General features: G+C 28.6%; 3 protein-coding genes across 7 annotated transcripts; 2 read left to right on the top strand and 1 right to left on the bottom strand.

Annotated features, from left to right (window-relative positions):
- The first annotated feature begins 4,175 nt into the window (after positions 1–4,175).
- Positions 4,176–8,457, top strand: sosie (oogenesis-related protein sosie). The gene is made up of 4 exons (XM_018520500.1): positions 4,176–4,611; positions 6,101–6,247; positions 7,426–7,563; positions 8,239–8,457. The coding sequence occupies exons 1-4, from the start codon at positions 4,482–4,484 to the stop codon at positions 8,316–8,318; spliced, it is 495 nt and encodes a 164-aa protein (XP_018376002.1). The 5' UTR covers positions 4,176–4,481; the 3' UTR covers positions 8,319–8,457.
- Positions 8,458–11,143: 2,686 nt separating this feature from the next.
- LOC108769476 (protein-lysine N-methyltransferase mettl10) lies at positions 11,144–13,991 on the bottom strand. The gene is made up of 4 exons (XM_018520493.1): positions 13,861–13,991; positions 13,676–13,774; positions 12,339–12,748; positions 11,144–11,254 (listed from the first exon to the last, which is right to left on the bottom strand). The coding sequence occupies exons 1-4, from the start codon at positions 13,914–13,916 to the stop codon at positions 11,160–11,162; spliced, it is 660 nt and encodes a 219-aa protein (XP_018375995.1). The 5' UTR covers positions 13,917–13,991; the 3' UTR covers positions 11,144–11,159.
- On the top strand, positions 13,771–17,579 carry FeCH (ferrochelatase, mitochondrial). Of its 5 annotated transcripts, none has more exons than XM_018520492.1 (9): positions 13,771–13,845; positions 14,929–14,994; positions 15,619–15,817; positions 15,905–16,126; positions 16,228–16,329; positions 16,674–16,839; positions 16,919–17,026; positions 17,129–17,293; positions 17,365–17,579. In XM_018520492.1, the coding sequence occupies exons 2-9, from the start codon at positions 14,955–14,957 to the stop codon at positions 17,560–17,562; spliced, it is 1,200 nt and encodes a 399-aa protein (XP_018375994.1). In that variant the 5' UTR covers positions 13,771–13,845; positions 14,929–14,954; the 3' UTR covers positions 17,563–17,579. The 5 variants fall into 5 exon arrangements, with proteins under 5 accessions (XP_018375994.1, XP_018375992.1, XP_018375993.1 ...); XM_018520490.1 differs by lacking the exon at positions 13,771–13,845 and adding an exon at positions 14,455–14,493; XM_018520491.1 differs by lacking the exon at positions 13,771–13,845 and adding an exon at positions 14,456–14,473.
- The last annotated feature ends 2,082 nt before the right edge of the window (positions 17,580–19,661 follow it).

The raw sequence follows: 19,661 nt of genomic DNA on the forward strand, positions 1-19,661 counted from the left end.
ACTAACGTGTCTCTTGATTACTACAGAAATTACTGTTGCTATAATTAATATGAATATACGGCGTTTATATATAAAACACAATTCAATTGTTTCTATCGCAATGCGTTGCATACTTAATATGCAATGTGCTCACGAAATTTGTTTGTAAAATCTGTATTAGATATTTGACAAAAGCATGCTATAAAATAATTAGTGCATTGCTCATATGACTGCGCATAGGCCTTGAACTTATTCATGCTAATTTCTTACGATTTATACGTAGTTGCGTTAATGCGATAACGCCTCCATGCATTGACCGAATGACGATTGCAATTGGTTGTTTGATTATTATAGAATTGAAAAAGTAGGTCAGGCTCATATATCTTTAAAATAGGTTCTTGATTATACTGAAAGTGCACAATCTTTCCTCTCTTTCATATTGTTTCGACTTTAAAATCAATTTTAAATTGACGTTGTATTTACTCCTACAAGTAATGTAGGAGTAAATACAACGTCAATTTAAATAAAGCAATAAAATTGCTATTAATTATTTATCGATCATACTATATCTAACAATATGCTTAGTTTTTCGTATTGGTAGTTAAGACATCAGTGCTATCAGTTATTAAAAACATATGGAACAATATATTTTGTAAATTGCACTGTGTATTGCACAAAAGAAATTGATAATTCATTCAGCAATTTCAATATCCAAACTGATTGAAAATGGAATGCTGCAAGAATTGTAAAATATTCAAAGTTACACTTAAATGAAATCTTAAATAAAATATAAATGCGCGAATGATAATCTTTATTCCCTGATATAAAAAACATAATTATAATAAATTTGGCTATTGGGAATTAGCACTGTACTATGTGAGCAATAAATTTCAATATTATTAAATTGTATTTTACATATTTAATTACTAATTTGTATACATGTTTCAGTTAACTTTTTAGCAATCTTCAGTACATACAGATGAATCCATGTAATTAGATAAGCGATGAGCATAAGACGTAATATAAAGCTACTGCATCCGTATGTTTTTCATTATTTTAGTATTCGCAATGTTTCCATGTGAGGCGGTATAAATAAAATATACCTGCTGATCTTATCAAGATTGTTGTTGAGTTGCGCTTCTTTATTAATGTCAGCACTCAGCCAATCACGTGCTTAATCGCGCGGTGACCTTACACCTTACAGTTTCGTGAAACATGCAAGATCGACCACGACAGTTCGATCAGTATTTCGATCGCCGGACGAGCATTCCAGCAAATTACCTTATAAATCACGTCTTACACGCCTCTTGTTAAATTTATGAATCACACGCGAGCCTTCGTGATCGACGATCGATGGAGAGTTTTCCTCGTTGAAACAAAAGGCGACGCGATTGTTGTAAATAAAATTGGCACGACAATCCGACACGCGCCTTTTTACTGCTATAAACAGTACAAACGTTGCAAGACAAGGCGCGATGCACTTGGCGTGCAGGTGGATACGTTTCTATGACTGTCTGCCTACAAAATACTGGCAACACGACGATAAATTTTCAGTCGCTTTCGTGCACAAGCTGCCGGATGCGCCTCCTTTGTAACTTGCGTAGTTAACATTTCGAGCTTGATGGAAGTTTTCGAGCTTCGACGAAGAAGCAATGTCGCGATGCCGAGCATGTGATAACAGAAGAAATAACAGAAGAAACAAGAAAATTTCTTATAAGAATTGTAAGAGAAAGCCTTGATATTTAAACGTAATTTTGTAGGAAAAATACAGCACAATTTTTAGATATACGTATTTTGTATAGCCACATTACTTTTAGAGATTACTAAAAAAATAAGTAAGATTATAATTATATATTTTTATACTTCTATTTCATGTTGTTAAATATAACATATTTTGCGATGATACTAAAGTGTCTTGCAGTAGGTAAATTGTTTTTAATCTAACCGATATTTAAAAGCAATTATACAAATAGATATTTTAAACATGTTTATATAAATATTTTATTGAAAGATATTACATGTTTAACATTGAAAATGACCCGATCGGAGTCGAAACGCCTGCGCCGTTTCTTTTAATTTGTTGTATTTTGTTTAACACCTATTAATATATTTTGCTTAGTATTTATATTTTATTTTTATTCTCATGGTTTATAGTCCTTCTTAACATATTTCTAATTAATTTATTATTTAAACTATTCTTATTATGTATAATAAAATTATTGTTTTGGCACTGCAAAATTAGTTTGATTATTACTTATTCACTATTTCTTTCCAAAGAATCATTTTTTAAAAGTATCAAGTTTTCTTCTTATTTCTAAGTTTATGACAAATATTGTAAAAGAGATTATTGCAATTATGAAAAGAAAAGTATCAAAATTATTAAAAATATAATTGCATAGTAATTATTTTCTGACGATTATGATAAAAAAGGATTGGATACAGCGGAATGTTCACGTATACATGTATTGCGAATAAAGTCACCTGCTGACAAGGGACCAACTCGGTTTGGATAAGTTAGTCAAAATCCTTGATATAAAAGTAAAGGTTGACAGCATAAAATGTAAATTAAGAAAAAAGGCAAGACTGTATATAGGTTGCAGATTCCAAGAAATTTGGTATAATGTGCATGATAAAAGTTCTCGAACGGTTATCTGATAACTTTTTTAAAACTCTGTGACTTTTGTTTCAAACATTTTTTAGATAAATCAATACTTTTTGAGATATTAGCTGTTTGAGAATTTTTACTATGCACTATGATGAACTTAGAAACAAGAAGAAAACTTAATACTTTTAAAAAATGGTTCTTTGAAAAGGAATAGTGAATAAGTAATAACCAAACTAATCGTTTGTTGCAATAAAATATAAAATAACCAAATTTATTGTTTTTCTTCATTATTTGTATAATTGTTCAATAATGTAATTAATATAATAATTTTAGTATTAATGTAATAAATAAAAAGATGTTATATTAGATTCTTTCCATAAAGCATTTATACACACACACACATATTTAATATATATGTATATATTAAAAGAAATTAATTAACACATTATGCGCATCATGCGTGAAACGGAATACACCACTACACCCTACCCGTAATATAAATTATTGAGAAGTACGGCCGTTATAAATACGGTGAGAATATGATTGTGAAGATAGTAATTCAGCATCAAACTCGCATAATAGCGCTGAAAGCAGTATACGGAAAAATATATTATATTCATCTAAGGATCTTCTACTTTATCCAATCCTTTTTGATTATAATAATCTTTCTTACGTAAATTATTTGTTGCAAATTCTAAAAGCAAAATTTACGAACAATGAAAAAAATTTCAAGAAATTTTTTGGAAAGAAAAACAATAAGAAGAATGAGCACAACAATTTTGTAAATTAAAACATTTTTTTGCAGTAATTTCTAAAAATGTTAATTTACAAACAAATTCTGTTTATTGTTTTATGTAAATAGTAACAACCCAAACGAATATTTTATTTCAGCGCATGTAGGTCAATTAAAATAATTGCGGGGTTTTCAGATGAGGCATTTCATGTAACCCATATTCGGCGATAGCATGAGACCAACTTTTTACTTCAATAATCTCGTGATTGCGAAATAAGTATATATACTACGAAGAAAGTACTCAACAAACATTCCCTTAATGTTTTTTGAATCAACGGGGGAAACTTGAATAGATCGTTGATATGACTGCAGTAAAAAATTATAAAAGATTGCCTCAGATCAGACATGTAACATTATAAAAGCTGGTGTTATAAGATTATAACTGGATTTTGCAATTAAATACAGATTTGTTTGGGAATTTTTAAAATTCACTATATTGATATATGAGAATCTATATTTGGAATAGATAGAAAGAAATGATGCAAATCAGAATGCTTTGGAAGGTTTCCGGATAATATTCTGAAAGGGAGTCAGATTCAGACTATGTGTTAGGTTTATAAATTTTGCTGGTAATGCTCAGCAATGGGCTGACTAATAGAACGTCTAGTCGCGTCTTTCGAGGCGATCGAAGTTCAACCAGCTAGCTTTGTATTCAGATCTCAAGGAACGTGGTAAAGTAACCACCCTATGGCAGAGCATTTTCTGCTTTAGTAGTGGCAGCACGTAGGTTTCGTAGTGGGGATGCTTCGAAGGCTTAAAAGGCCTTCCAACGTCCTTGTAACACGCAGTCTTGGAATCAAACATACTAGTATTCCGCGTAAGTGGATCGAAAGTGCGAAGAACAATCTCATCTAACTTTGCCGTCGCAAGTTTAGTCAGACTTTCATCGGAGTGATCTGGTGTATTATAAGCCGAGATTAATTTGTTAAGAAGACAAAGGGAATAGTTTAAAGTAAAAGCATCGAGGTGAAGAAATTAAAATTCTAAGCGGGAAAGGAAGTGATTTTTTCTCTCAAATCTTTGCTAAAGTTTTGATTTGTGATCATACAAGTGGTAATAATTAAATATCATTTGCGTAACCATCGAAAAACCATAAGAAGTGAAATGAGTCCCCAAATAATTTTGTCTGTTCTGTTAATCGTATCAATCTTTTCGCCGTTGTCCGCTGCCCTCACAACTTTTGGGAAGAGTAATACACAGAATCAGAACTCGAATCCACCGCCACCTACACCAAGTATGTAATAAATAAAAATTAAAAATAATATACTTGTAATATAATGCTTTTAAATAGTTATATTTTAAAGATAATTATTATAAAATAACAATTTATAACATATTTTCATATTAATTTCATCTTTCATAATACAATTCAATCTAAACTCTAGTTTAAGATAGATTTATAGATAGTAGATAGAGAGATCTCAATGTATGTAATGAGGCTGTTATGTTATCTTCTAATAACGTAATATTAAGAAAACAAAAATGCTAATTTATTTTCTATATATCTTTTATTCCTTATTTCATTAATGTAGATCTTTTAGAATTCTTCAAGATTTATAATTCAGCTGTCCTTAAAATTAGACGAAAGTAATCATTACAAGTAATATTTCTATAGTTACTGTATGTACACGAACTTAATTATATTATAGATATTATATAAAATGTAATTTTTATTAGGCGTGATAACCGTATTAACGCGTAAATTATGATACTGTTATTCCAGCATATTTCAAAACTGTAGCACAGTTACGAGCACGTTTTATAAGCATTAATCGACATTTATAGGAATATACAAATTAATATCTATTAATCACTGCTTAAAATTGTGTAGTTAAAAAAATTTTATGCTTGATTGTCAAAGTTGAACCGAAATGCAGACGAATACTAATGGTTTACTAAATGTCAGACTTCTAATCTGCATGGTTTTCAAAGATCATTATAACCATCATGATTTTTACGTTAATTGACACTATATATACACTTGTATAATTAAGACAATTTACAATTAAGTAAAAACTGTATTATAAAGATGAACTATTATATAAGTGTTTTATTTTCACGATGATTTCGTATTATTCGTTAATAAAGGAAAACAGAACGAAAAAATTCTTCGAACATGTAAATATCAAGTAAAAATTCTCTGTACTTATAAAATGATTACTATAGATATATTAAAAAATACAAGCATTAACATAAAGAATTATAGAAGATTTATTAGATAAGTTTAACATAAAGAAAAGTTTGATATACAAGACATTCTGAAATTTGTGAAATTAAAATATCACAGTAAAAAAGTTCTTGAAAAAAAAAAGTTAAAAACTATTTGTCATTTTTCCATTCCTAGTAGTAGTTTTTAAGATATAAAATTTTAAAATTGATTATTTACCGATTTTTATTAAACGATTGTTTGACGCATCGATAATTGTAGTGATTGCGCGTGATGACTTTCTTGCTGTAATATTTTGATTTGCGAATTTTGAGACATTCTATATACAAAAATAAAAAACAAGCATAACGAATGCTTTTGAATTCTGTAACATCCCACTCCTGAATTGATTACTGCAGAATCTCAGTTATTATCTAGATATAATTTCTAGTAATCTGCTAAAATAATATCGCATAAATTTTTATGAAACTAAGAATGCATTAAACTAGTTAAAGGTCAAATAAAATTATAGTTTCTTACATAGAATGATATTATACATGGTATAATACAATTGCAGCTGGTACAGCTCGCGAGTGTAAGTTGGAAACCGACTGTGCTGGAATTCAAAATACATCATGCATGGCAGATGATCTTGGAAAAACTCGATGTCTTTGCGCCGATACCTCAGCACCAATTAATGGTGCATGCATTTTGAAATTCAAAGGTAAACCAATTTTTACCAGAAAATTAATTTTAAATTTATGAGCAAATATATTTAAAATATTTTTTAATAGTCTTTAAAAATGCAATATAAAGTATAGCATCATTTTCTACTTAATTTTTTATGCTTGTATGTATTTTTTATGTCTCGCATGTATTAGTTATATTTACTGTTTTATTATAATTTGTTGAAATTAGTCGAATTTGGAAATTTGTTTTAACAAGAAGGTAGTATCAAGATTTGCATAAACTTACGTGCTACATTGCAATACGTGAACACACGTGTGATACTGTTCATAGCCGGTCTATGGTTATCTATGCAAATTGGTACGGTAAAGGAGTACCGCCTCGACCTACCTTCAGTAGTTAGAACTTGTTTTTCTGTAGTTTTTTTTCATGATAAGAAAATGCGTGAATGTAGGACAGCAATAACAGTAAAAACAGTAGATTTAGTTACTAACTTTGAAAGAAAGAAGATGACATAAATTTATTATAATATTTTACAAGTTATGAAACATGCTCATATATGTATAATTAAAGACGTAACTACATGGTTCCTATACTAAATTTACATTACCTAATTAATAATAAATTATTACAAGTGACAGCAATAAATCGTACCTGGTACGATGCAGCAATAGATTTTGAAACTTTGGAAGTCATATAACGTGTACGAAGCAATTTGTAGTTCGATACGTAATATTAGAGGCTCGTGAAACGATCCGGAAACTCGGCAATTTCATTTGATTAAATGATCACTGTGCATGTTTCTCTTCTTTTGGCGAAGTTGCCGATAATTGCCTAGCGAACATTTTAAGGGTGATTAATCGTGATTACGAATCGATCGATGCTTAAAAGTTATATTCATGCTCGAAAAATTAAATAAACTGCACATTTACAATAATTAAAATCATACGAAATGATGTATAAATCATAAATTTGATAAATATCGGGGTTTGGTAAAAATAAATTTGTAAATATAATATTATTATATTTATTATATACATAGTACATTATATTTTTTATATATATATATATATATACATATATAGTATTTCATTTTTTAAGATGGTCAATAAACAATGTAAACAAAATTAAGAAATACAGGAAGAAATTACTTTACGTTTTTTAAATCATTCATACAAATTCTTAAATTGCATTAAAAACTATGTTACTTTTTAGCACTTCATACATCTTGCAAATCCGATTCAGAATGCATAGAGTATGCCCACTGTGTGGTACGTAATAACAACACAGGAAGACACTGTTATTGCGAAGAAGGATTTGTCGAAAAGCCTCCATCGTTGTATATTTGTAACGGTAAGATTTATTTCTCTTTGCATTACAAGAATTATTATTAACATGTTAGAAACGCGACATATTATACATTTAACTATAATCTAGACAGTTAACATAAAAGTAACATTTATTATTACTGTTTTAATAATATAGTTCAAAAATAAATTAATTTTTTATAATAATTTAAGTAAAATAATTATTAAAATTGCAAATAATGATTAAAATAAAACTTTCAACGCCAATAAAAAATGTAAGTATTAATTTTAATGTAGAATGGTTCATCTGATTTTCTTTAATTTTGGCTGAATTATAAAATATCTTATTAGGCGATAAAATATATTATAATGGTTTTATATATATTTTACATATTTTATAAAACATATTATAATAATTTTATTATGAATATACATGTTACTGCTTAATAAACAAGATATACCAAATTATGTTTATGTTAAAAATTGGAAAAACATAATAATTTTCTTGTTAAATACTGCGTCTCTTATCTATAATTAGTATAGGAAATAAAATGTAATAACTTCAGTTGCTTTAAGATTTGTAATCACAAGTATGTGTTGTTACAAAACAGAAGTTGGAATTTTTCTCGTAAAATTGTTATTAAATAATTGAATATCGCATTTCATGTACGTGCATGTATCATTAAAAAATTTAAGCATAAGATATTTACATCCTTCGTAGGTTGCTCGTCCATCTTTACGTTGCATACAATGATTCTTTTGGCTGCGTCACTTGTGCTTGGAAGATTTATCTACATCTAAAATATTCAATCTTTTAAAGAATTGTCCTGAACTTCTGAGTCTGTACGATAACCCCCACAATAGAAAAACATTATAATTCTTCGAACCAACAAATCAAAGTCGCTTAGAAATACATATCTATAAAAGTGTCTGTTTAGTTCAAGGAAAGAGTAAGATATATACGTACGAATACATTTCAGAACGGTAATGCACATTTATGTGTCAAATAACTATGAACTACGAAAGAATCTTCCCTTGTATAAAATAGTCGTGCATTTTTTCTTAAAGTTATTCTTTTTGAATTCTTCAGAGGAACAATTTTTTTCTTCAAATAAAATTTGGTTTATTGTCATCTTTATCAGTAAATTTTGAACAAATTATTGTATAAAATAATATTTATGTATCTTATGTAAATTATTTAAATTTTATAATACTATTATAATAATATACTATTGTATTTCATTATTCATAATGTAGTATAAAACTTGAAAATATCAAGATTAATTTCTTCACACTGAGATGATTGTTATTATTCTTATTTCGTTTATTTAGAGAAAGTAGCGATTTTTTAGAATAATTTATATATTGTGCAAATAATACATGTAAAATATTTCCCTTTAATTTCTTTTATACTTATAGGGTTTTCGAGCGCAGCGAGTTTGAACCCAACCCAAGTCAGTTAACCTCAAGTATACCAAGACCTCGTCTAATCAGAAATTAAAGTAGAGCATGTGACGTCATTAATATGATCTGGGTTAAACTCACTGCATTCAAAAACGCTATTAGAAAATTATTTCCATATTCAGCTATATAGTCAATATATCAGTTTATAATTGACAGTCTTATATAGCTGGTGATAAGATATATAAAATACTGTATTTAAATTTTACGAAAACAAATTTAAATATTTTCGAATTATTCCTGTAGAAACAATAAGTAATTTAGAGTTTCCAATTGTTTCTCAATTTTAGAAATCCGTAGAAATAAACAATTATGCCTCATCTAGAAAACTTTCACGATTACACAACAATTATACATGATTTTCTATTATTGTATTAAGAATGTAATTTAATTATTAATGTACAACTTATGTTCGTAGTGAAAATAAGTTAAAAAGGTGAACGTCAATTCTGAATCATTTGTAACTGTCAATCATCAATCGTAAATAAGCAACTGATCCTTACTCTATTCTTACGTCAGTATTTTAAGCGCTTTAATTTTTCGACTTCCATTCTGATTTCTCAGACATAAATTCTCAGAGGCAAGAAACTGACTTCAAAAAATTTTTTTGTATAATAGCATGTTTATGATGTTAAAAATAATATTAAAATACAATAAATAAACAGATCAACGCATAAAAATATAATACAATGTCATTTATTTTATTGATTTCGATATAGAATATTTTTAAAACTCTAATTATAATAATTATTATAATAATAGTTTTTTTAGTACACTCTAGTTTTTGAACAGTATTTGTTAATAAACAATTCTGTAAATAACTTAATGTTATTAAATTGATATTAATTTTTTTAAATTTTAAATAAAAGCTAACTCTTTAAAATAGTTATAAAATAATATTTTTAAAAGAGGCGAATAGGAATCGGCCCCCCCCCCCCGCCAAATAAATAAATAATATCTTTTCGAAAGCTTTTTAAAAATTATATATATTATGCATTTATTTGTCTCAAAATAAACGCTTACAAAAACTTTGTGGAAAAATTTACGAAAATTATTGAAATCTAGTAGAATTATTCTGAAATGATTATCCATAGAGTGAATTTAGAAAACAGCTCGTTCTATTTGGGAGTCGAAAGGTTAAAATTCTTACAATTAAATATTGTTATGGTTGTTATAATGATAATTAAATTAGGATAAACACCAAATTCATTATTTTATACAAATTTTTCCATTTTTTGTGTGTCATAGCTTACTATTTCATTGCTATTATTATATATTCTTATTCTGTTATATAATTATAATAAACACGAGTGCAGAAGACTACAAAACAATATATAATATTAGTATAATTCAGATAAAATTTAGTATTAGATGTTGAATTTGACTATTTTTAGAATTTGAGATAACAGAATAATGCTTTGATAGTAAATTTTTGCAATGTACGTGATTAAGCTTCATATTTTAATTGCATTAAAGGATAAAAATGTTTATAAAGATGCATAATAATATATTATAATACAATATACTAAAATGATTTATCCTTTGTCATATTTTCCTCAATGCACAAAGTATATAATAAAAAAAAGATTCGTAGAAAGACAAAATTCTCACAAAATTGCAAACGACACAATTACATAAATACTTTAAAATTCTAATTTCCCTCAAATTCAATTATAATTCAAATGTTCATCAAATGTTACGTGAATTTCGCCTTAAATTTACAAATCGATTTAAATATGCAACAATGAAATAAGTTCTGTGAAAAATATAAACTTTTGCTAATTACAAATATAATCAATATTTTAATTACTAACATAAATATACTCAAGATAATATTTACAATAGATAAATAATATTTATTTATTCGCTATCATACATTTACTAATCGCATAGATTAATGGCCGAGTTTAATTTATTATAGTGTAAGTATCTTTTGTAAACTTTGTAATGTAATAATGATCAAGAAAAAAAACATAGTATTAGCTATTGATCACACTCTAACGTTGTTTTATGTATTTGGATATTTCTTGCACAAATAAATTCTTGAATCTTTTCGCAATACGTGTTTATTCTTTTGAATAAAAGGTATTCATAATAATAGGTAAGTATCAAACGTACGTTTTTTACAAATTAGACACAATTTTATTTATCTTAATGTGGTACACCTGAATTTCTCCATTATCACTTTTTTCTAAATATCAATTGTGTTACAGTGTTTCCTGTCTGTCCGCCAAATTGGAACGTATCCGTAAGAAGTTGACTATTGAGTTCAAAATCTGCGGACAATAATTGAGTTATGCATTCGAAGAGAGAGAGAGAGAGAGAGAGAGAGAGAGAGAGAGAGAGAGAGATCATCTTTGTAATATTCCAAAGATAATGATGTGAAAGCAATAATTTTATTTTATGAAAAAAAACACGTCTTCATTAACCAATCGAAGAAATCATAAATAAATGCACGCGCGTGATAATTGATAGAATATTATAATAAATTAAATAATACATAATAACAATTATATGACATATAATTAGTATTTCAACTAATATTTAATGATTTATATTTCAACTATTTAAAATATATGTATATCAACCTCGACTCAACACAGGTTATTTGGATTTGAAACGAAAATTTTTAGATGGTGCATAATCTGTACAATTAGTATTAGGTTGAAACAAAAATTCGTAGCGTTATTTATAACATATCAACATGTCTTATTAAAATTTAGCAATTATATCATTCGATAGAACAAAGTTTCAGCTTTAAGAATCCTTTTTAATTGCGGTACAATGATTTTTAAATAGAATTTGAACAATCAAAGTGCTTTTTTTATTTAAACCGTGATAATTAAAAAAAATATCTTAGGAAACTTAAAAAAAAAGTTTTGAAGGAAAAATTTTAAGCTTTTACAACAGAAAGATTATTATAGAAAGTCACAAATTTTCGCAAACTTTTTTGCACTCGACAGATCACAAAGTAAAATAAATTTCATATTTTGTCCAGTTCGTTGTTTTTTTTATATCAAAGTTTTCTATATGTAAAAGTTAATAAACTCACAGAAAAGACATAGTAATTTTTTAAAAGTAGAGATTTAGCTTTAAAACCTTTTTCTTTAATTTAAACTTCGTTCATTTTTAACGAAGTTACAACTGTTTGAATTTTAAAGTTCGTAGCACTACAAACTTTTTTTGTTCCATCCCAATACTATGTGAGACTTTAAATTGTAGATAAACAATTTAAACTTTCCTCTATCAATTGCTAAGATAGAAGTTCACTTACTTCAAATAAGATGCTTTAGAATTTAAGCGTAGTTGTCATAGCTGTAGTGTGTTGAGTTAAAATTTTTAATTAATAATTGTACTAACGACTAGCAAAATGCTTCAGCAATTCTTCTTTGGTCCAGTTACATGACGTCAAGACGAAATATCCTCCTGGCAAAAGAATGCGATATATATTTTCTATATATTTCTGTCTCTTTGCCATCGAATCTTCTGGATTTAGACTAATAGCGTCGTAAGTGCCTTTATCATGAACGACTTTAAAATCAAGCGGCAATGTGTTGTTGAGTATATCGCAAATCTCTATTTTTACATTCGGCAAATTGTTATCGTTCAACACTATACGAGCCAGATCTATCCCTTTCTGTGAATAATCCACCCCTGTCAAGTTTGCGAATCCTTCTTTCGCGAGTTCCACCAAAGTCATTGCATTACCGCATCCTACGTCGATTATCTTATCATTCTCTTTGTTTAAATCCAATTTCGTGGCAATCCATCTAAAAAATAATTTTCTTCATATCAATTCTAAAATTTTCGGAGCTATACGAGCAACAATTTTTATTTATTTTTATTTTCCTTTGTTCACTTTCAATATCTTAAAAAAATAACGGAGATTACATTTTATACCGATTAAGTTTTAGAAAAAATTAATCGCTTTTTTTAGTACGGAATTTTTCTCTACATATTAAATTAAAAATATTAATTGTTATCATATAAAAAATTTATTAATTTCACATACACATAATATTGCTTAAAGATTATAAAATTTTATATGATTATTAATCATTCTAATCATTTCGGATTACAAAAGAAATAAAAAAATTATAATAAACATTAAATCCCAGATATTTAGTAGTTTTAAATGCGTAACATATTTATTAATATTAAGAATTATCAAAGCAATCAAAATGACTGTGTGTGTTTTGTAAGAATTATTTAAATTTGTAATAGTACATTATGTTGTGATATGTAAATATGATTAATTTGATCAATTTGCTTTCCCTTCATCCGATTTTTCAGAAAAAATATAGAATATAGAAATAGTATAATACACTTAAATAATAGTAGAAATAGAGATAAATCGGTAATTTTAATATTAATTATATTAGAAAGAAAAAAATAATTGTTAATCAACAAAAAATCTATAAGTTTATTATTTCTAAATCTAGCTAACAATTATCCGCAGTAGAAAAGACTATCGCGAGACCGACGCCGCGGAGACCGAAACGTTATCGACGGAGAAGGCAAGACTCTGTCTCGCAGATGTCGCCAGCAGTGCCGCGCGAGGAACAGTCTCGATCGCGTCGCGGCTGTTTTCGTTTCCGCGGGAAAGCCCATTGATTTTCCGCGGTGCTATTTACTTGCGGTACGACACGAGACGCGTGTTCGCGTGCCGGACTGCCGGTGTTCCTGGCTTCGCTTACCGTACGACCTTGCGCGTGTTGGCCGCGCCGAACCATATCTCGCCTACGTCGCCGTGATCGTGGAAGTTGTCGAGCTCCTGCGTGTACGCGTTCTCCCAGCTGCGGCAAGAGCGGACAACAGAGGATCAGAAAAGCGGCGAGTGATGCACAACGGGTGTTGCGCAGTTACGGTACGTATTACTTACAATTCTAGAGTACCCAGCTCCGACGATGTCAACTCCTCGCCCGTTCGCTCTGTCATTATTCCACTGTGGTTCGTTCAAGTCTGACGTTCACGACAGTGCTGGTTAAAATGCCGATCCAATCGGGTCTGCAAACCACGAGAGATGCTCGGTGCCAAATTAAAAATCGAGTGATCGCGATCGATCGGTGAATTGCGTTGTCATAAAACAGTGAATTAATTGCGAATCATATAGGCTAATTTGACAAGCAGTATATTTATTTCATAAACCGGTTTAATAAAATCGTGGAACGCAGTACATCGTTGTTTCGAAATTTCACGACTGATGGCAGCACCGTTTAGATATTGTCGACAAATGCACGTTACTTTGCTAGTAAATAAATAAAATATGCGTTAAAAGTAACAAGTTAAAGAAAAATATTTGTATATGAATGAATTTTATGATCTTTTAGATTTTTAATGATTTTATTAAATATAATATTTTGACGCTGTCGTGTTGCATTCGTTCTATTAATATAGGTATTTTTGTTGCATGGCTAGTGTAGATGTTCATAGCGCTATCTGGTAGCCGTAATGCTAAATGCAAGCAAAGTGCCAATTTCCGAGGAGTTATCCACGTAGCAAAAAAAATTTTATGGTTTTTCGTGAATTTAGTAGACATTTATTTAAAAAATTTATTTCAGAAAAGAGATGCATTTGTCAAGGATCATACAATATAATATAAATATGATTGTGCAATAAATATGTAAAAGAAAAATCGAATACTTATACGTTTTACTGTTTGTTCAAATGATTTCTATTTGTTGAAACTATTATTATTTATTTGAGAAAGTCAGTTTTGTAGAATTAGAAATTTTGATTGATTTAATAAACCGTATCTGTTTATTTACTCGTTTTTATTTACTCGCGATTATTCATGTATTTATGTGTATCACGTCGAACCTAACCTAATCGTGGCGGTCAAACTTGATGTTATCTAACTGTATATACGTTTTACTGTCAATCTATCATCGTGATAGTGCACAATTCATTACGCTCGATAACCTCTACGTTGCAATTTTTAATTTTTCAGTCTGGATTATTAAGTGCCATTTTGACATGAGCATTAACAATCTGTTCACGAGCCTGTTATGTTTCGGTAAGTCATTAGACTTTGATACTTTAAATCACATTTCTATATAGAAACAATAAAGTAATCTTATTGAACAATGATAATGTTAGTGATAAATCATTTTTTTACCGCGCGTAGATTTAGAAAATGATTAGCCATGTTAATGTCGAGTTTAGAATATACCGCACTGTTAAAAATGGCATGTAATATTAATTAATGGACAACCCACACAAACCATGCAAATGCAGTTAGCTGCACTTTAATTTACTGTTAGCTTGTACTGAAGATGACTCAAAGATGAGTCGAAACATCTAATTTTGTATTCAACGTCTTTTTGTGATATTTGTAATAAATACGATATATATTTCGCAATGTTAACTGCGCTGACTCCCACAGCCCTTCTTTCACATTTTTTTATTTAACATTAATTACTTTTTATTTATGAGCTTTTTTTAACATAATAAATTTTTAATTTATAAATTTCATGAAAGGATATATTACTCTAAGTTATGGTTTGTGCAGTTTTTCTGGCCTGTCAAGTGGCGTTTTACATTTAACTTCATATTTGTAATTTTAATTTGCCTCCGAAATTTTTCTATGTACAGTTATTAAAGAAATATCAATATGTAATTATAATATAATTTTGTATAGGACGACAATGCACGAAATCTTCTGCTGTAGTAAGGTGCTACGCTTCTGTTGCTGCAAATCCAGTAGACAAAGACAATATAAAACCAAAAACTGGTATATTAATGTTAAATATGGGTGGCCCTACCAATACCGATCAAGTCCATGAATATTTATTAAGAATAATGACTGATCGTGATATGATTCAACTTCCAGTTCAAAGGTTTTAATCTGAATCTTATAGAGTTTATATGCATAGTACGAAAGGGAGTATTATGTAGGAGATATCTTTTATAGAAATATGTTGCAGTAAATTAGGTCCTTGGATAGCCAAACGTCGTACTCCAGAAGTACAGAAAAAGTATTCTGAGATTGGTGGCGGATCGCCAATACTACGATGGACGAATAAACAGGGCGAACTTTTATGCAAAAAACTGGATAAAATTTCGCCTGAAACTGCACCTCATAAGTATTATGTTGCCTTTCGATACGCAGATCCTCTCACAGAAGATACCCTTGAGAGGATACACAAGTACGGTTATCATATTTTCTTAGGTGTAATATAATCTAAACATGTAAACATGATTGTAGAAAGATGAAGGTAATTTGAATGAGTTGTGCTTTTTTTTTCAGCGATGGAGTACAACATACTGTACTTTTTTCTCAATATCCTCAATATAGTTGTTCAACTTCAGGTTCCAGTTTTAATGCTATATACAATTATTACAAAACTAGGTGATTATTATATTTTTAATGTACTTTTAGCTTAGATACGATAATCATTAATTATATAGATCGATATGAAAGATTAATTAATTATGGCTCTCTTTATTCATTTATATTTGATTTTATTATCTATTTTTCACATATTTATTATAAGCAGATGCGCTAAATTGGAGATGCGGCAAATATTGTATTATTTCGTACATGTATGTTTGCTGTACACACAGACAATATTTACATTATATGTAAATTAAATTATTGCTTGTTGTTTCAATATAGGATATAATAAATAAGAATAAATAGAAAATAGAATGTTAAAATGCATACACACGAAACAAGTCAAAATTGTTTTATAGAGAGTCACCAAATGGCATGAAATGGAGCATAATCGATAGATGGGCTACGCATCCACTTCTTGTAAAAACATTTGTCGAAAGAATTAAAGAGGAACTTGCACAATTTCCTAGCGAAAAAAGAGACGATGTGATAATTTTATTTTCAGCTCATTCTTTACCATTACAGGTTGTTATCTTGAATTAATGCGTTTTATGTAATCACTTAAGAAATTAGTCTGATTTATCTTTTCCTGTAATTACTTTAGGTTGTAAACAGAGGAGATTCTTATCCCGCAGAAGTTGGAGCCACAGTTGCATTAGTAATGCAGGAATTAAATTACTGTAATCCATACAGCTTGGTATGGCAATCAAAGGTATATACATAAATATATGTGCTGCTTAAAATTTAGCGAACTTTAGATAGCTTAGAGAATGTTTTGGGTTTAGTATATGCATTACAGAGTATATATATTTAGGTTGGACCTACATCGTGGCTAGGACCTTTTACCGATGAAGCGTTAAAGGGTTACGTTAAACAGGGCAAGAAAAGTTTTATTTTGGTACCAATTGCATTTGTAAATGAGCATATTGAAACTCTTCACGAATTGGATATAGAATATTGCCGAGAACTTGCCGAAGAAGTAAGAAATGCTGCAGTCTACTTATTGTTTAATGTGATAAACAAAGACTATTTTATGTTTCATTTTTCTAGCTTGGTATTGAGACGATACGAAGAGCTGCTGCACCGAATGATCATCCTATTTTCATCGACGCTTTGACGGATATTGTTGTGTCTCGTCTTAGATCAAAACAATCTGTAAATCCTAAATTTTTAATACGGTGTCCTCATTGTGTAAATTTAAATTGTGATGCTAGCAAAAAATGGTATGCTAAAATCTGTAAAAATTAATATTTGCAATTACGCGCGCGCGAAATCATAATCATAAATATTATATTATGTTTAAGTATGAATAATAATTATTTGTATAATTTGCTGTATTAATTATACGTAATGTTACGTAATGGTTTGTTAATAATTGAGTGAAAATGAAATAGATCTAATCGAATATAAATATGTACTATATTTGGATACATTATATATGGAAACCGTGTAATAATATCGAATAAATTAAGATACTTGTTTCATTTCGTAAATCCTTCGCAAAATTCCCTTAGAATTCAATAGCTAAAGCAGCTTTGTTAACAAAGTTTTTATTTTTTTTTTTTATGGACACTACTAAAATAGTTCTCATTTATCTCTTCGCTCTCGATATAATCCAGGATAACTGACGTATTATTGGCTTTTAAGTAAATACAATATCTAGCTCTTGTCAATAATATAGCTTTAATCTTTATTGTTCGATATACTCTGTTTGAATTTGCGCGCGTTCGATGTTTACTTTTTCAACGAGGTAAAAATTACAGTCGTACATCAGGTGCTGCATCAATGATCTCGATGTTACGTTTCTCTTTTGCTTGCTTATTGGCTTTGTCTTGTAAAAACATTGCGACAATCAGACCGTAATAATTCTATTATTACCATACAAGAAAATTACTGCACGTCCAGCTTGATAGATAGGACCGTAATAATCTTATTATTACTATACAAGAAAATTACTGTATTTTACATATCAAGTTTAATAAGTTTATTTAACTATATGTTTGCTTATAAGATGGTTATGATTTTGCGTATATTTTGTCTGTAAAGATTTTTTGCATTTACACATATAAATTTTATTGATAAAACTATTGAAATTTTACCAATCTATAATGCTTGAAACCTTGGAAGAACTCGAGAGGATAATTATATTAGGTATATATATTTTAATAAATATATACTTATCTATATATATATATATATATAATTAAATAGTTTGATAATTGAATGGTTTAAATAATTTTTCGGTTTTCTCTCACTTAAATCTATTTCAATGATATTTTGTTAATCTCATAATAAAGTTATCGACGAAAGAATATTATTTGCATTATTTATAAGAACTCTCTTCTTCGGTGGTTAAAGATGAACATTTAGGCGTAAAAAGAAATTTTATTGTGTGTATGTACAGCCCGAGATCTCAGAATTGACTATTCACTCGAGGCTTCGTCAATCTTGTCATTTACAAAGGATGTGTTATCACTAATATCATTTCGACTTCTGTGACATAATTTTTAATACAGTCTTTAATTGCATATACAAAAAAGACATTCAGATTTCTTTCGAAATAATGTACTAAATCGGTCAGAGATTATTACAGTGGATTTCAGCATACTTAAAATGGAATTTATTAATTTTTATTAAATTTTTAAGTTTTTGCTGTAAAAATTTCTTGAATTATCTATATATTTATTTCATTTCTTTTTTATTTTATATTGTATGTCATTCGGCATATAATATTTATTCAAATGTATTCAGTGTAAATCGTTCTGACGTATAAATACTGAATATTAGATTTAAAAAAAACTCCCATTTTTCTTGCATTTCTAAACGTAAATTTTAAATATGATTGGTAAGGACTACAAAAAAAATTTCTTAACTTCTTTCCAATCGTGGAAATAAATAATAAGGATCAAATTTCTTGTTACATCAAGATGGGTATCACAAACAACGATACTACAGTAAAGACCAAGTTACATTAAAGGATGAAATTAGTTAATTAGAATCAGTGATTATTATTATTTCGTTTTAATTGTTGATCATAGATAGAGAAGAAAGCAAATTAATATCATGCTAATATTACTTTCAACCGTATAAAATATAAATTAATCTTTCAAAATATTTAATGCGATATCTGCAAGTTTTTCTTTATTGAATGATTCTTTTAAACATCGTAATATGTTATTTCATATTAATTATTTCATATTAAGTATTATGTTATAAAAATTCACAATATATATTTTTATTTCAAAAGACTTATGACATCTAGCTATACTTAAGGCTCCTGACTAGTCGCGGCGGCCATGTTGGAATCGTGACGTCAGAAGCGAGGAATGACACGTTAATTTATCTTG

Source organism: Trachymyrmex cornetzi, unplaced genomic scaffold (assembly GCF_001594075.2).
Source record: "Trachymyrmex cornetzi isolate Tcor2-1 unplaced genomic scaffold, Tcor1.1 scaffold908, whole genome shotgun sequence".
In the NCBI taxonomy this organism is placed as follows: Eukaryota; Metazoa; Arthropoda; class Insecta; order Hymenoptera; family Formicidae; genus Trachymyrmex; species Trachymyrmex cornetzi.